Source organism: Cupressus sempervirens, chromosome 9, assembly GCF_028749045.1.
Source record: "Cupressus sempervirens isolate cs-2001-9-10 chromosome 9, ASM2874904v1, whole genome shotgun sequence".
NCBI classification, from domain to species: Eukaryota; Viridiplantae; Streptophyta; class Pinopsida; order Cupressales; family Cupressaceae; genus Cupressus; species Cupressus sempervirens.
Window position 1 is genome coordinate 620,973,659 of NC_143126.1, and position 14,173 is coordinate 620,987,831.

At 37.3% G+C, this 14,173-nt stretch overlaps 1 protein-coding gene and 1 long non-coding RNA gene across 2 annotated transcripts; one reads left to right on the forward strand and one right to left on the reverse strand.

Annotated features, from left to right (window-relative positions):
- The first annotated feature begins 596 nt into the window (after positions 1–596).
- On the forward strand, positions 597–4,250 carry LOC149540236 (ARM repeat superfamily protein). The gene is made up of 2 exons (XM_089801383.1): positions 597–1,255; positions 2,014–4,250. Exon 2 carries the CDS (start codon positions 2,020–2,022, stop codon positions 3,727–3,729), a length of 1,710 nt encoding a protein of 569 aa, XP_089657509.1. The 5' UTR covers positions 597–1,255; positions 2,014–2,019; the 3' UTR covers positions 3,730–4,250.
- An 801-nt stretch (positions 4,251–5,051) lies between these two features.
- On the reverse strand, positions 5,052–6,267 carry LOC149540237 (uncharacterized). The gene is made up of 2 exons (XR_016356375.1): positions 6,067–6,267; positions 5,052–5,913 (listed from the first exon to the last, which is right to left on the reverse strand). It is a non-coding gene; the product is annotated as an uncharacterized LOC149540237 (long non-coding RNA).
- Positions 6,268–14,173: the final 7,906 nt, after the last annotated feature.

A 14,173-nucleotide genomic window follows, 5' to 3' on the forward strand; every position in this document is an offset into this window, starting at 1 on the left:
CATTTGGTTAGTTATTTTATGCTAAAAGATACAAAATAATTTAAGTAAACTTGCAAATGATGAATAATACTACAAATAATCCTTTGTGAAAGTACTTAAAGACATTGAATGTGCAATTAATTGATCATCTAAGATATGGAATAAAAAATAGAGGGTAGTTAAAGCACACTTTGACTTATAAATGGACCAAAAAATCACATCTATATTTGGTGATGTTGTTTTTAACTACTATTCATCATTATAAATTCAACTTATCAAAGTAGTTTGCCCTAAAGAAACCCATTTGACAATTGAGAAGACAACATACTAAAGAATGTCAATACCTTGATAAATTGAAGGAAAAATATGACAAATTTAACCAGCAAGAATACAAAAACAAACTTCTTGTCCAACTTCTCATTTCTCACACAACAACAATCTATATTCTTGCTTAAGTCAACATCAAACTACAAGACTCAAGTTTGAACTATAAAATTTGTAAGACAACGTTAATCATTACATCAAGAACATAATTTTCAAGACAATGATGAATTAACAATGCATTCCTCGTTAATCTAAAACTAAGAGTACCAAACCTCACATTTAATTTCCAACATTAATTATATCTATCTAATCTGAACACCATTACCCAACTTATTTTATACTTAAAACTACTGCAGTTTTTTAATCAGTCCAGATAATCCATCGAGTGCTATTATTCTCTTTGCACTCTTACTGAAAGGAATTATTTCGCCCTGGATTTTTGGGTTAGCAGAAAACAATAAAGTATGTTTTTTTTTTCCTTGAGAGCATTTGAAGGCCCTGGATGACTTCAAAGTTATGCCGCGAAACCCGTGAAGGTCGTGTAAAGTCAGCGAATGCAAAAATACGAGTTTGTAATTGCTCCATGACTTTATTGTCTACCTGCCTCCTGCTCCCTTTCTTACCCACTCTCTATTACAACCTTCTCTCACGACTTTAATGGAGGCACGGCAAATTAAGTTTTGCCCACAACACAAGACTCGCCTTAAACCTGATTCTACTTTGTTACGGGGAATCTTGTATTGAGAAGCGGCCAAATAGCAGAATCACCAGATTACCTGTTTTTCGCTGGTGGTGGTTGTGAAGGGCATTGCCGGCCGGCCTGCCAGATCTGGCAAGAGTGTCAATCAATGAAGGTTGTTCTTGCTGAGTGGCGGTTGAACAAAGGCATCGTCTTGGGTTTTGGCAGATTGAAGAACAATTTATCGCTAAATGCCTAACAAGGAAGTTTAAGGTATGGAGTTCACGCAAATCTTTTGGTTTTTTTCAAAGTTTTTTGTTTGATTTGGTTTTGTTTCTACTTAGTGAAATAGTTGTTTTTTGATTCTGTGGCCTGGATAGTTGCTGTCTGTTCCTTTGAATATTATAAACTTGACTGTAGTTTGGCTTTTGCTGCAAGTAAATAGGATATGGTTTGTTTTCTGTTAGATCTGGTATTGGCTGTGCCTTGAAGCAACGCCTTAGTTGGTTTTATAGGCTCCAGAATCCTCTGCGAATAAGAAACATAGAAGTCAACTTCATTCACTGTACTGAAGCTCTGGGAGTTCGTTATATGCTCTGGAACGGCTGTAAGGGAAATAATTATTGATATAAATTAGGCCCTAGGGACGACTAGTTTATAAATTTAGTAGAGATTTTCTTCAAAAGTAGCCTGATTTTGGATTTGATATTGACTTCGATAGTTTATTAGCTTTTTCAATTTTTGTTTTGTTTAGATGTGCAATAGATATAATCTTCGGCGCTATTAGTTTTGGTAGTTTTTAGTTTTTGTTTGTTTGCTTAGCTGGATTGGTTGTAAAAGATATTTAATGCAGTTTCATCATCCTGTGTGACTACTCGTAGGCATTTATAATTGATTCAATTTCAGTTCGTGTGCGTGATCTTTGTTCAACTTGTGTGCTGCTACTCTGTTTTTAGCCAGAACAATTTGTGGGTGTGATAGGTAGAGTGTCTAATCAGAAAATATCATTTTTCGGCTTTGCTGTTGTGCAGTGAATAATGAGATTAATGGCTGAATCTGAGAGTGAAGAAAGCCCTCCGGCAGATTATTATTTGCAACAGTCTCAACATCTTATCTTGGTTGTTATAGCAGAAATTGCTTTGGTTAAGACCTTTACAGGAAAGTGGAACAACATCAAGAACAAATTACAGCTTCTTACTGAACAATTTACTGATCTTTCAGATTTTCCAGGTTTCTTGAAAAACACATTGTGCTCAGAGCTTCTCAAGTCCATCTTAAATTCATTAAAGGAGACACAGGATCTTGTGAAGAAGTGTGTCGATGCAGAACTTCGAATTGGAAAGCTCCAAATGCAAAGTAGTCTGGATGGTTTAGCCATGAAATTGAACCAGCATCTTCAAGATTGTGAGTTGCTGATGAAGAGTGGAGTTCTCACGGAAGTTGCAACTCCTGTGCTTTCAAGATCCAGAACGATTTTGCAGCGAGAAGCAATGCGCTGCACTAGCAGAGAGCTTGTTGCTCGATTGCAAATTGGAAATGTAGAATCGAGGCAAAAGGCACTGGATGCTTTATTAGCTTTGATGCAAGAAGATGATAAAAATTGCTTTATTGTTGCAGGGCAAGGTAGTGTACCTATTTTAGTTCATTTGTTGGACTCATGTTTCATTGATGTGAGAGAAAAAGCTGCAGCTTGTGTGTGTAGGCTTGCACAAGTTCCTAGCTGTGAGCAATTGCTGGTCACAGAAGGGGTTCTTGCTCCTTTGGTAAGGACTCTAGAATCGGGAAGCTCTCTTGCGAAAGAGAGAGCTTCAGCAGCTCTTCAAGCATTAAGTTTACCTGCTGAAAATGCGCGGTCCGTAGGGACACACTCTGGTGTGTTGGCTCTTGTTGATGTATGTCGATCTGGTACTCCTGCAGCCCAAGCAGCTGCTGCAGGAACTCTTCGGAATCTTGCTAATGTTCCTGAGATTAGGCAACATTTTGTGGATGAGAATGCCATTCCAGTTTTAATAAGGCTAACTACTTCAGGAACAGCACTTGCCCAAGAAAATGCAGTTGATTGTCTGCAAAATTTGGCATCTGGTGATGATAATCTGAGGGCATTAATAGCTAACGAAGGCGGAATTGCTCCTCTAATATTCTTTTGGGACGGAGCTTCAACACCTAGAGCCCAAGAAGTTGCAATTGGGGCACTGAAAAACATCGCCATTTCTAGGGCAAATTCAAATCTTCTCATTGCCTCTGGTTTCATTCCAAGACTTTTAAATGCTCTCAACAGTAAAATTTCACCCATAAAACAAATGGCAGCTCTTGCAATCTATCAGCTTGCTTTTTCAATGGAAATTAAAAAGGCAATTGGAGAAGCTGGATGTGTTCCTGTTCTAGTTAAAATGTTGGAAGCTAAGACTAGTGCTGAGCAGGAAGCAGCAGCACAGGCCTTATCTGTTCTCCTTATCTTTGATGGTAATAGGAAAATATTCAGGAAGGAAGCAAAGGGAGTCTCAGGAGCAGTGCAACTCCTAGATCCTTCAAGTCTGAATACAAATAAAAAATACCCAGTTTCCATTCTGCTTACCCTTTCTCACAGTGCTAAGTGCAGAAGGCAGATGGTAGCGGCCGGAGCATGTAGCTACTTGGAAAAACTTGTAGATATGGATGTTATTGGTGCAAAGAAACTACTTGAATGCCTGGAAAGAGGCCACCTTTGGAACATATTTGGCAGGAAAGACAAGTACAAGAGCTTTTAAATGAAGAGACTTGTTCTTTTACTTCTCTTTGTTTATGAGAGAAACCATGCTTGTTTTCCATCATTTTTCTAGCAATAAGAGCAAAATTGGAGCTGGAGCAGAGCTTCTTCCTCCAAGGCATACCTTCCTTGCCAATGCACAGAAAATAAGAGTTATTTTCAAGTTAGCCTTGAGTAAATCCTCATCTGTTTGCATTGTTTCAAATATTTTCATATCGTTTGAGAATGCTTGAAGAGGTTGGACTAGGAAGCAACTATTAACTCTCTCATTGCAGTAATGGTTGTATATATTACATCAGTGTAGCAAAAATTGCGAGTCGTGTTCATTTACTGCAAATATTGACCTTGATTGCTTTTTGAAGACACTTCACTGGATCCCCTTCAACTTCAATAATAACCATGCTAGGGACTGCATAGAGATTAAGCAGAACTTGATTTCAAGGCATTGTATATAGAAGTGTAATATTATGAGTTCCATAAATTTGAGATTGTTAAGCTCTAATCAGCAAACTTACTTCCGAAGTTGAAGTTTTGTTACAAGAAAAAATGTATTTGGGGAAGCCAAGAAGTTTTCAATTTGCAAATATGTGTTTTGTCAGACTATTAGTATTTTCCTCTTCACAAGTTTTTAAGCCCACTCACTGCTGCTGGTTTCAGAACTTGATCTAAGAGGTAACCATGCGACGGAAAGTAAGTACATTTGCCTTATGGGTTTCTCTTCATATCTTTTAGACTAAAATTGCTCATCAATCTTGAACATATTTGCACAATTTGAGGCCTTGACGGGGACGTATACAAATAACTCATATTAGTACTGCTACAATGTTAAAAAAAAGACAGAACTTCTATGTCAAACGATACAGTTTTACGTAAGGCAATGGCAAATGCTTTAGGCTTTTTTAACACTATAGACAGGGGAAATTCGACGATTGGGCTGTGATGTAGCCATTTGAAGCTTGAAATTTACATAATATTGTTAACTAGTAATTAAATTTGGTTCATGGGGTTGCAATATAATTTGTTTTAATTTCTCTTCAGGAGGAGAGGAAAATTATGAAGGGCACTCTTAAAATTGAAGTGGCTTAGAAAATTGTTAAGGAATATTTAGATAATCAGATGAAGTATATGCTGAACAATCATATAGATAGAGCTAAAATTCTTTGAATTTCTTAATGAATAAAATCTTCTAGAAAACAATTTTCGTAAAACAGTAGATACTATACACCTAAATGCATAATACTATTTTCGATTCGATTTTTAATATTGTGAAACCAACAAATACACTAATCTCTTAGGATGGAATGTTCTGACTGTATATGAAACTGATGAAAACATACCCATAATTAAATAAAAAAACAAGCCTAATGTCATGAACATTTACTGTGAACCTATCCAAAGCTTAAAACCGGACAGGTGCCACTTGAATATCGAAGGTCCACACAAGGGAAATGTGATCACTATGCACCACACATTAATTAGCGGCTTGCCCAACTTCCTCGGAATTAGGAAAGAGTCAGAGTGGGCATTGATATGGAAGTTCATAAACAGAAGTTCACTATTGCTACCGTCAAAAAATATCTCCAGACTAGCTAGAAAATAATTATACAGCTGGCTTATGCTATGGTCTTGTGGAGGTGGGATCAAAGAATTTGTGATTCAAAACCAGGTAGTACACAGAATTTTTTAAAGAAATGGTAGGCTCTGAACTGCTTGAAAACTGTAATCTTCCTCCTGAAAATTACCTAATATTTACTAAAAAGAATTTGAAAAACGAAGATGCCTTTGATGATGCCCAAACCCCTAAATGGCGGGGGAAACTTTCAGCCTGCCCCACAAAGAGCGACAGAAAGATATAATACAAAGGCAACTTGAGATTCTCATTAATCCCTTCGTTTATACAAAGGCAACACGAGATTTTCATTAATCCTTTCGTGATCTTCCCTGATAATGGAACCCATCTCAGTGAGAAATCAATTAATCATTTAGCAGTTTTCTTCTCATATTATAGAACCTAATCCTCCAAACAGTCAAGGAAGTGAAAATTTGTTGCCCCAACTGAAATTTATCTACAAAATTACAAATTAGCTGGATAATAGAGTTTAACGCTGCTCTGCTGGACCACCACCAGTACAAATCTAATAGAATTATATGATTACCCTACATATTAATAGAATATGCTGGTACCCTGCACTAAAATCAGGTTACTGATTAAAATTATCCTACTCTAGGTCAACCGAAAACAAAATTGGCTGCAAGCGATATAATATAGGACCACAGGGGTTCGGAAATCGCATTCATGCCTAATACCGTGGAATACAAATATAGATACGTCTCTTACAAATTAATGGCGGCAGAAATCACCGACTCGCTGTCCCGATCAAGAGCCATTTCCGCACTGACACCTCGCTGGTATCACCGAAAAGAATTTGTTTTTTCCCTGGCTTGTCATATTTATGATTTATTCTGTAGGTAGGGTTTATTTGTCCCAGAATAGAGAGAAAACAAGGGTATTCGGCAAGAATCTGAGGTGGGTTAAATTGGTAAGGATAGATTTTTAAAATTAAAAAAAAAAAAATTAAGGTAAAAATATATAGGCAAGGATAATATTTTTTAATTTAATTTTATTGAATAATGCCGACTATTATAAAGAATAGCAGTTCAAAGGAGGACTGGAAGATATATATATTTTAAAATGGTAAAGGATTGTAGTTTAATTGATGACATAACAATAATATAATTATTATTGATATTATCAAGTTTCCATAGTTTATTTGAAAAATATGAACATTTTATTTTTGATTTTGATTGTGTATGTTTTTTAATATCAACATTTTCGATCACACTTGCATTCCATCTCACTATAAGAGCATGCAAGAATAGAAAAGAATATGTAGACCAAACTTCAATAAGAAGGAAAAGAAGGGTAGAAAGGAAGCACCCAAAAAAAAAAAAGGAGGAAAAAGAAAAGGAAAAAATATAATAAATTAAAATTAAAAAAATGAATAAACCTACACACCCAAAAAACTAAGTTATAAAACCCAAAAAACTAAGTTATAAAAAAAAAAAAAAGAATGATTATACAACTAAAGAAAATACATAAGGGTGCTCCAAAGATGTCGTTTTTTATCCCTTCCTATGGTTTCTGTGGCAATGCAGGGTTGCGGGAAGAGTAACAATGGCCCCAAAAATTTGTAGGTTTTGACTCCCTGGGATCATTGTGAGGGGTCCTTGGTTCCCTTTGAGGCTCTCATGCCTTTGTAGGTGTGTATGTGGCACGAGGAGTTCCATTTCCAGACAAGAGAGCCTTCATGTGCAGGTGAAAGCCGATATGGAGGCCGAGTGGCGTCGATGAAGAAGTTTATGCTAGGGGAAGGCAAGCGTGTTTGGGGGCAGTAGGGGTGTGAATCGACATGGTTGGGTTCCACCGAATGTAGGTTTGCTTATGGCCAGGATCGAAGGGCAGAGTATGGACATGGGAGTCTCTTATGTTGAGAAACATTGGGTTAAGGCCAAACAAGGGCATAATGGGTGTATTGAGATGCATTCAAGTCAGGGTGCAAGTAGGGGTATGTTGTGGTCGGTAGATAGGGAGAGCAATCGCTTGTCAACATGGGGTGTGGCCCTGTGTCCTTCTACAATAATTGTTACAGTCGAGGCCAATGAGGAGGCTGAGACTGAGATTGCTCATAATTGCTCAGTATTTGCTGATTTGGGTATTATTGGTTGCTTCTAAGGTTTATGGCCAAGCTTACAGAAATTGTATTCCTGGATTTCAGAGCATTGGGAGCCCATATTGGATGGGGGAGTCTAGATCTACCCGACTGCTAAAGGTTTTTTTCATTATTGTTTTTTAAAGTGTCAAAGATAAAAATAGAGTTTTGTGCAAACATTTTTGGTGCTAGGAAGATAAGTTTTCATTGATGTTGAATCCATGGAACCTAGATTACTGTCCAACAACATAAATTTTTTATAAGGTTCTGGTTTGGGTATGACTTCCGAATCCATCCCTTCATCTTTTGTTCGATTTTATGCTTGAAGCTATTGGAAATGCTCTAGGTGTATTTTTTTATGGTTGATGATGGATCGTCAAACCTTCTTCATTCTTCTTTTGTGCGTATCCTAGTTGAAATGGATTTTGAGAAGAGTTTTCCCGTTGAAATAAGTGTTAAATCTTCTAAAGGATGTTGGACACAATTGGTGGATTCTGAAGGGGTCCCCTTTAGATGTAGAAGGTGTTTTCAAAAAGGGCATGTTGCTGAAGATTGTGAATAGGGTAGGGCTCCAAAGACCTCCAAATGGTGGAAAGATGTTTTGACTCAAACTATATAGTGGAGAAGAAAGTTGAGAAACAACATGGTTTTTCCAAGATTATTGCAAAAGATGGCAATTGTAAGGAGCCCCATAACCTTAACGGTGGTGATAGAGGTGGTGCTAGGCATGTGTCTCATGTGGAGGTGGGTATACCGGCCGAAAGGGAGAAGGCTAAAGGGTTGGAACATGTTGTACAAAAGTATGTTGTCCATGATGAACAAATTGTGGATGAGATTGGATATGATGGGGAGGAGCGTGGGTGTAAACCTGATGAGCTTTCAGGTCCGCAACATGTTGAATCCATGAGAATGGAAGATGGGTGGCAAGTGGTAAAAAGGAAGACTAATAGGCTTCCAAGGAAATTCGATGTGGTTCTCACATCCCACATAAAATAGGCGGGTTGTTGATTTGTTCTTCTCTCCCTTTCTTTTGTTGATTGCTTGGTTTATGTTGGGACCATGGTCCATTTCTTCTATTGACTGTTTGGTTTTTGATGGGATGGTGGAACCCTTATTTCCACTCTTGCTTCAGAGTGAGCTCCTCTCAACTTTTTTAATTAATAAATCTTTATTACCGACCAAAATAAAAGAATGATTAGACAATTATGAATAAAAAACACATTATTAAAATTAATATATCTATAAACTATCTATATCTATGTAACAAAAAAGATCAAGACATTTAATTATTTTGGATTTTTAAGTCCTTGTAGTTTAATTGATAAATGACAATGCTATTTTTAAAAATCTAGAATACATATTCAATTTAACTACCTAATGGTTGAAATTTACACTGCAATCTTTGTACTTCGAGATAAATTTTGAGGTGAAAATGAAAATTTTGGATGATGTTTGTAGTAAGTAATTTAATTTTTGATACCTATGTGATATTTTTACCTCTTCTGTAGTTTTGTAAATTCCTTGGATAGAAGGTACTGTCAGAAATTTGAAAAGACAACGGTTAGTTGCTCGTGGAGCCAACGCTTACCTACCTGCTTGTCACTCTTTAACTCGGTATGTGAGTTAGAAATCTAGAAAAGAGAGGGAAAACATTTTGAAGCCAAACAAAAGGAATGACTCTCATTTCATTTGATCTGTAAGACAAGTTAGACAGAGGAGAAGAAGCAGAGCAGAGACGTGAAGAAGATCAACAGATTAGTCTAGAAGTGAAAGGAATATTTGAAGCAGAGAACAGAAGGAAGGTTCAGTTTTAGTGTTTGCAATAGCACGTGTTTAAATCTCTCTGTCATTCTGTAAGTTCATTTTGGTTTGTCTTAAGAAGCAGTGATTGCTCCAGGCATTATTATATGCAACCCTTAGTGTTGTAAGTTTAAGATCAGTTTTATTAGTTTGAAATATTTTGTGTTTTTTTCTTCTGGTTGAAGTTGAATGCTCCCAGATTTTGTAATAGTTTAACCTAGTTGAATAGAAAGCAAGCAAGTAGGCATACTATCTTCGTTGTCTCCTTTCTATTTGTTATTGCATGGTGCTAAATTTAAGTTCATATTTGCAAGTGTTGTTGTTACCTTCTTTGTGTTTTAATGGTGGAAATGCTCAGACTGTAAGTTTGTAGATAACTCACTCGATTCACTCATTAACCAAGCTCTTCCTCTAACAACTCCATTTGTGTAAGACTTGTTATTTTTGCTGAGTTCACTCGATGCCTTCGTAGATCGAGTTCCCCTGGTTCTTGTGTTGGTTGTGTGTTGAGCTTGTCAAGCTCCACCTTCCTTTGGTGATTGAGTTCACTCGGGTCCCATTGTTGCCGAGTCACTTGGCATCCACTGTGTAAAGGTTCTTTGCTGTTGAGCTCACTCGACTTCCTCGTGTGCCAAGTCACTTGACACCATCTTCCTGTCACTTGACACCTTCTTGTGCCGAGCAAAACTGTCACTCAACACCTTCTTGGGCCAAGCAAACTTTTAAGTTGTGAAGTTGAATTCTTTACATGGTATCAGAGCTTTGAGGCCCCACATCCACAGTGAGTTAGGGCATTTGTTTTCTGGGTTATTTGACATGGTAGGAGATGCAGGAAAGATATGACAACAACCATCGTCCTTCAATGGACAAAATTATGACACATGGGCAAAGAAGATGAAAACCATAATGGTAGCTAATGATTTGTGGGAGTTTGTGATCAATGGAGTCAATGATGTGACTGTCCCAACAGTGTATGATGCCCTCACAAACCCACATAAGACTTCCTTGAAGGAGTCAAGGAGAAAGGATGCGAAAGCATTAAGTTTGATTGAGGCAACAATGACAGAGACTGTCTTTCTCAAGATTGCAATAGCAAATTACTCAAAGCAAGCATGGGACATCCTTGAGACAAACTTCAAGGGCACTGATAAGGTCAAAGTAGTAAAGCTACAAATGATTAGAAGGGAGTTTGAGAACCTTCAAATGAAGGACAGTGAACCTATTGCATAGTTCAAATCAAACGGAGAAGAGTATGACAAGAAAAGGATTATGGAGAAGATATTAAGGAGTTTACCTTAGAAACATGACAACCTTGTGATAATCATTGAGGAAACAAGGGACCTCACCACATTAACCATGGATGAGTTAATGGGAACTCTTCAAACCCATGAGCACCAGATTAAGAGCAGTCTTTCAAGGCTTAAGAGAATTCAAGAGGCAGGGGGAGAGGAAGAAATGACTCCGGTAGAGGTTCAAGAAGTAGAGGTCGTGGAAGGAATTATCAAAGGAATGCTGGTGCAAAAATCTCAAGACGAGAAAGCAACCAAGAGGGAGCAAATACCTCTCAAAACAACTCTAGAGGAGGTAAGTAGAATTACAACTTCAATAAGAGCAATGTTGAATGCTACTAGTATCATAAGTTTGGGCATTATGCGAGTGAATGCTAGAAGAAGTAGGGTGATCAGTCAAGACCAAATGCAAATGTGTCTGATGTGAACATGGGAAATGCAAACAATTCCACAACCTTCATCATGTGTAACATTGGTGAAGAAGGTAGCCTTGAGGTATGGTACTTGGACAACAGATGTAGCAACCACATGAGTGGTAATGAAAGTTTATTCTCTTTCATTGAGAGGACTTTCAAGCCAGAAATTAAGATGGGAAATAATGGAACCATTCCCATAGTGGGCAAGGGATCTATCATGGTTTGCACCAAGCAAGGTGAAAAGGAGGTACAAAATGTATATTTTTCCCTCGGTATGAAGCACAATTTGATGAGTTTTGGACAACTCATTCAAAATGGTTACAAGGTGTTGATGGAAAATGACAAGTGTGTCATTTATGAGAAGGATGGGAGTAATAGATTACTTGCAGTAGTCCAAATGACAAAGAACTGGATGTTCCCTTTAAAGATAGAGACATGTTTCTCTTCTCAAGTCAATGTTGCACCTCCCAAGCGTGCATGTACAATAGTACATCAGCAATCAACTCTTAGGAGTGTGATTAAAGACCCCTCCAAGCTTTGGCATCTTAGGTATGGACATCTTGGACTTGTTGTATTAAATTTATTGTCCAAGAAAAGAATGGCAGATGGCTTGCCAAGCATTGTAGATTCATATGACAAGTGTGAAGCTTGCATTTTGGGTAAGCAAAATAGGATTCCCTTTAATTCTGGTGATTCTAGAAGGGCAATGTCACCATTAGAATTGGCACATTCTGATTTAGTAGGACCTATGCAAACCACTTTTATTGGGAGGAGTACTTATTTTATGACATTCATAGATGATTTTAGTCATAGGACATGGGTGTATTTCTTGAAGAGCAAATCTGAAGCATTTGATAAATTTGTTGAATTTAAAGCCCTAGATAAAAAGGAATGTGGACACTATATCAAATTCCTTAGGTCAGATAGAGGACGGGAATATACCTCCAATATGTTTGTAGATTTTTGCAGGAAGAATGGCATAAAGAAAGAGCTTACAACCAGTTATACTCTGCAACAAAATGGAGTGGCTGAGAGAAAGAATAGGACCATTGTTGAAATGACAAGGAGCATGATGAAAGCAAAAGGACTCCCAACTGAATATTGGGGAGAAGCTGTAGCAACAACAGTATATTTGGTTAATAGGTGTCTAACAAAGTTAGTTTGTGACAAGATTCCTCTTGAGGCATGGTCAAGGAATAGATGGGTAGTTGAACACTTGAGAGTGTTTGGATGTGTAGCATGTGCACATCTACCAAAGGAACAAAGGCAGAAGATAGATGACAAAGGTGTGAAGTGTATCTTCACTAGTTACAACTCAGAATGAAAGGCTTACAGGTCGTATGATCCAATCACCAAGAAGAGCATCATTTCAAGAGATGTGGACTTTCTTGAAAATCAGTCATGGGATGGCTTGGTAGATGAATCTTTAAGCACTTCAAGTAAAGTGTTGACCATTGAAGAAGAAGAAGACATTGGTGATCAACAAGATGATGGAGTAACAAACATGGACAATTAAAGATAAAGGCAAAAAGGCAAGCAACCCTTAACATGCCGAGTGACAACTCCAAGTAGTTTAAGACAACCTTGAGCTACTATGCAAACAATAGCAACAACAATACTAAGAATTTAGATCCCACTCTCACCTCCCTATTGCCAAGAAAGACCAAGAGTCTAAGGGAGATATAACAAGAAGAAAGGTATGATGAAGAATTTGATGAGAGTGTAAATTTTGCATTATTTTCTCATAGTGATCTAATTTACTTTGAAGAAGCTATAAGGAAGAGAAATGGTGTAATGCCGTGGATGAGGAAATAGATGCTATTGAAAGAAATGAGACATGAGAGCTAACTATTTTGCCTTCCAAGAAGCAAGTAATTGGAGCGAAATGGGTTTACAAGATCAAGTGCAATGCTGAAGGAAAAATAGATAGGCATAAGGAACATTTAGTGGTCAAAGGGTACAAACAGTAGTATGGCAGAGATTATAATGAGACATATACCCCAGTTGCAAGAGTGGAAATTGTGCGTGTTGTCATAGCAATTGTAGCCCAACACAAATTGAAGGTATATCAAATGGATGTGAAGTTTGTCTTCTTGAATGGTGTATTGAAGGAAGAAGTTTATGTGGAGCAGCCACCTGGTTATGAAGTCCCGGGTGAAGAACACAAAGTGTATAGATTGAAGAGAACTCTATATGGGCTCAAGAAAGATCCAAGGGCATGGTACATCAAAATTGACTAATATTTGTTGAGCAATGGCTTTAGCAAAAGTGATGGTGAGCCCACTCTCTACATCAAGGTAGCAGATATAAGGTATTGATTGTTGTCTTGTATGTAGATGACTTAATCTTTATTGGAAATGATAATTTTCTAATTGTTGAGTTCAAAGAGGCCATGAAGAATGAATTTGAAATGATAGACCTAGGTCTGTTGAAGTATTTTCTAGGCATAGACATAAAACATATGCATGATGACATCTTCATCTCTCCAGAAAAGTATGCAAATTAGATCTTGGAGAGATTCAAAATGTATAACAACAAGGAAACCCCCACACCAACAATAGTAGGTCTGAAGTTAAGCAAGGAAAATTGCAGTAAAAGTGTGAATCCAACACTATACAAGAGTATGGTTGGAAGCTTAATGTATTTGACAAAAACTCGACCTGACATGATGCATGTAGTAAGTCTGATTTCTAGATTTATGGAAATACCAAAGGATTCTCATTGGCAAGTGGGAAAGAGGATCCTAAGGTATGTGAATGGTACCAAGGGATTTGAGATTTTGTATATTGTAGATAATGATTTCAAGTTGGTTGGATATACTGATAGTAATTGGGCTGGAAGTTTAGATGATAGGAAGAGCACTTCTGGATACATGTTACATATGGGATCAAGTACAATTTCACGGGCATCCAAGAAGCATCCTATTGTTGCTCAATCTACAACAAAGGCTGAATACATAGTAGTGAATGCAACAACATGTCAAGCTATTTGGTTAAGGAGAATCTTGATGGATTTGAATGAAAGGCAAGATGATGGAACCACAATATTTTATGACAACATTTCCTCAATTGCACTGTCTAAGAATCCAATCTTCCATGGGAGAAGCAAACACATAAAATTCATATATCACTTCATCAGAGAGCTGGTGGAGAATAGAGATATCAAAATGGAATTTTGCAAGTCTAAGCAACAACTAACATACATATTTACTAAGCCTTTAGGCATAACAA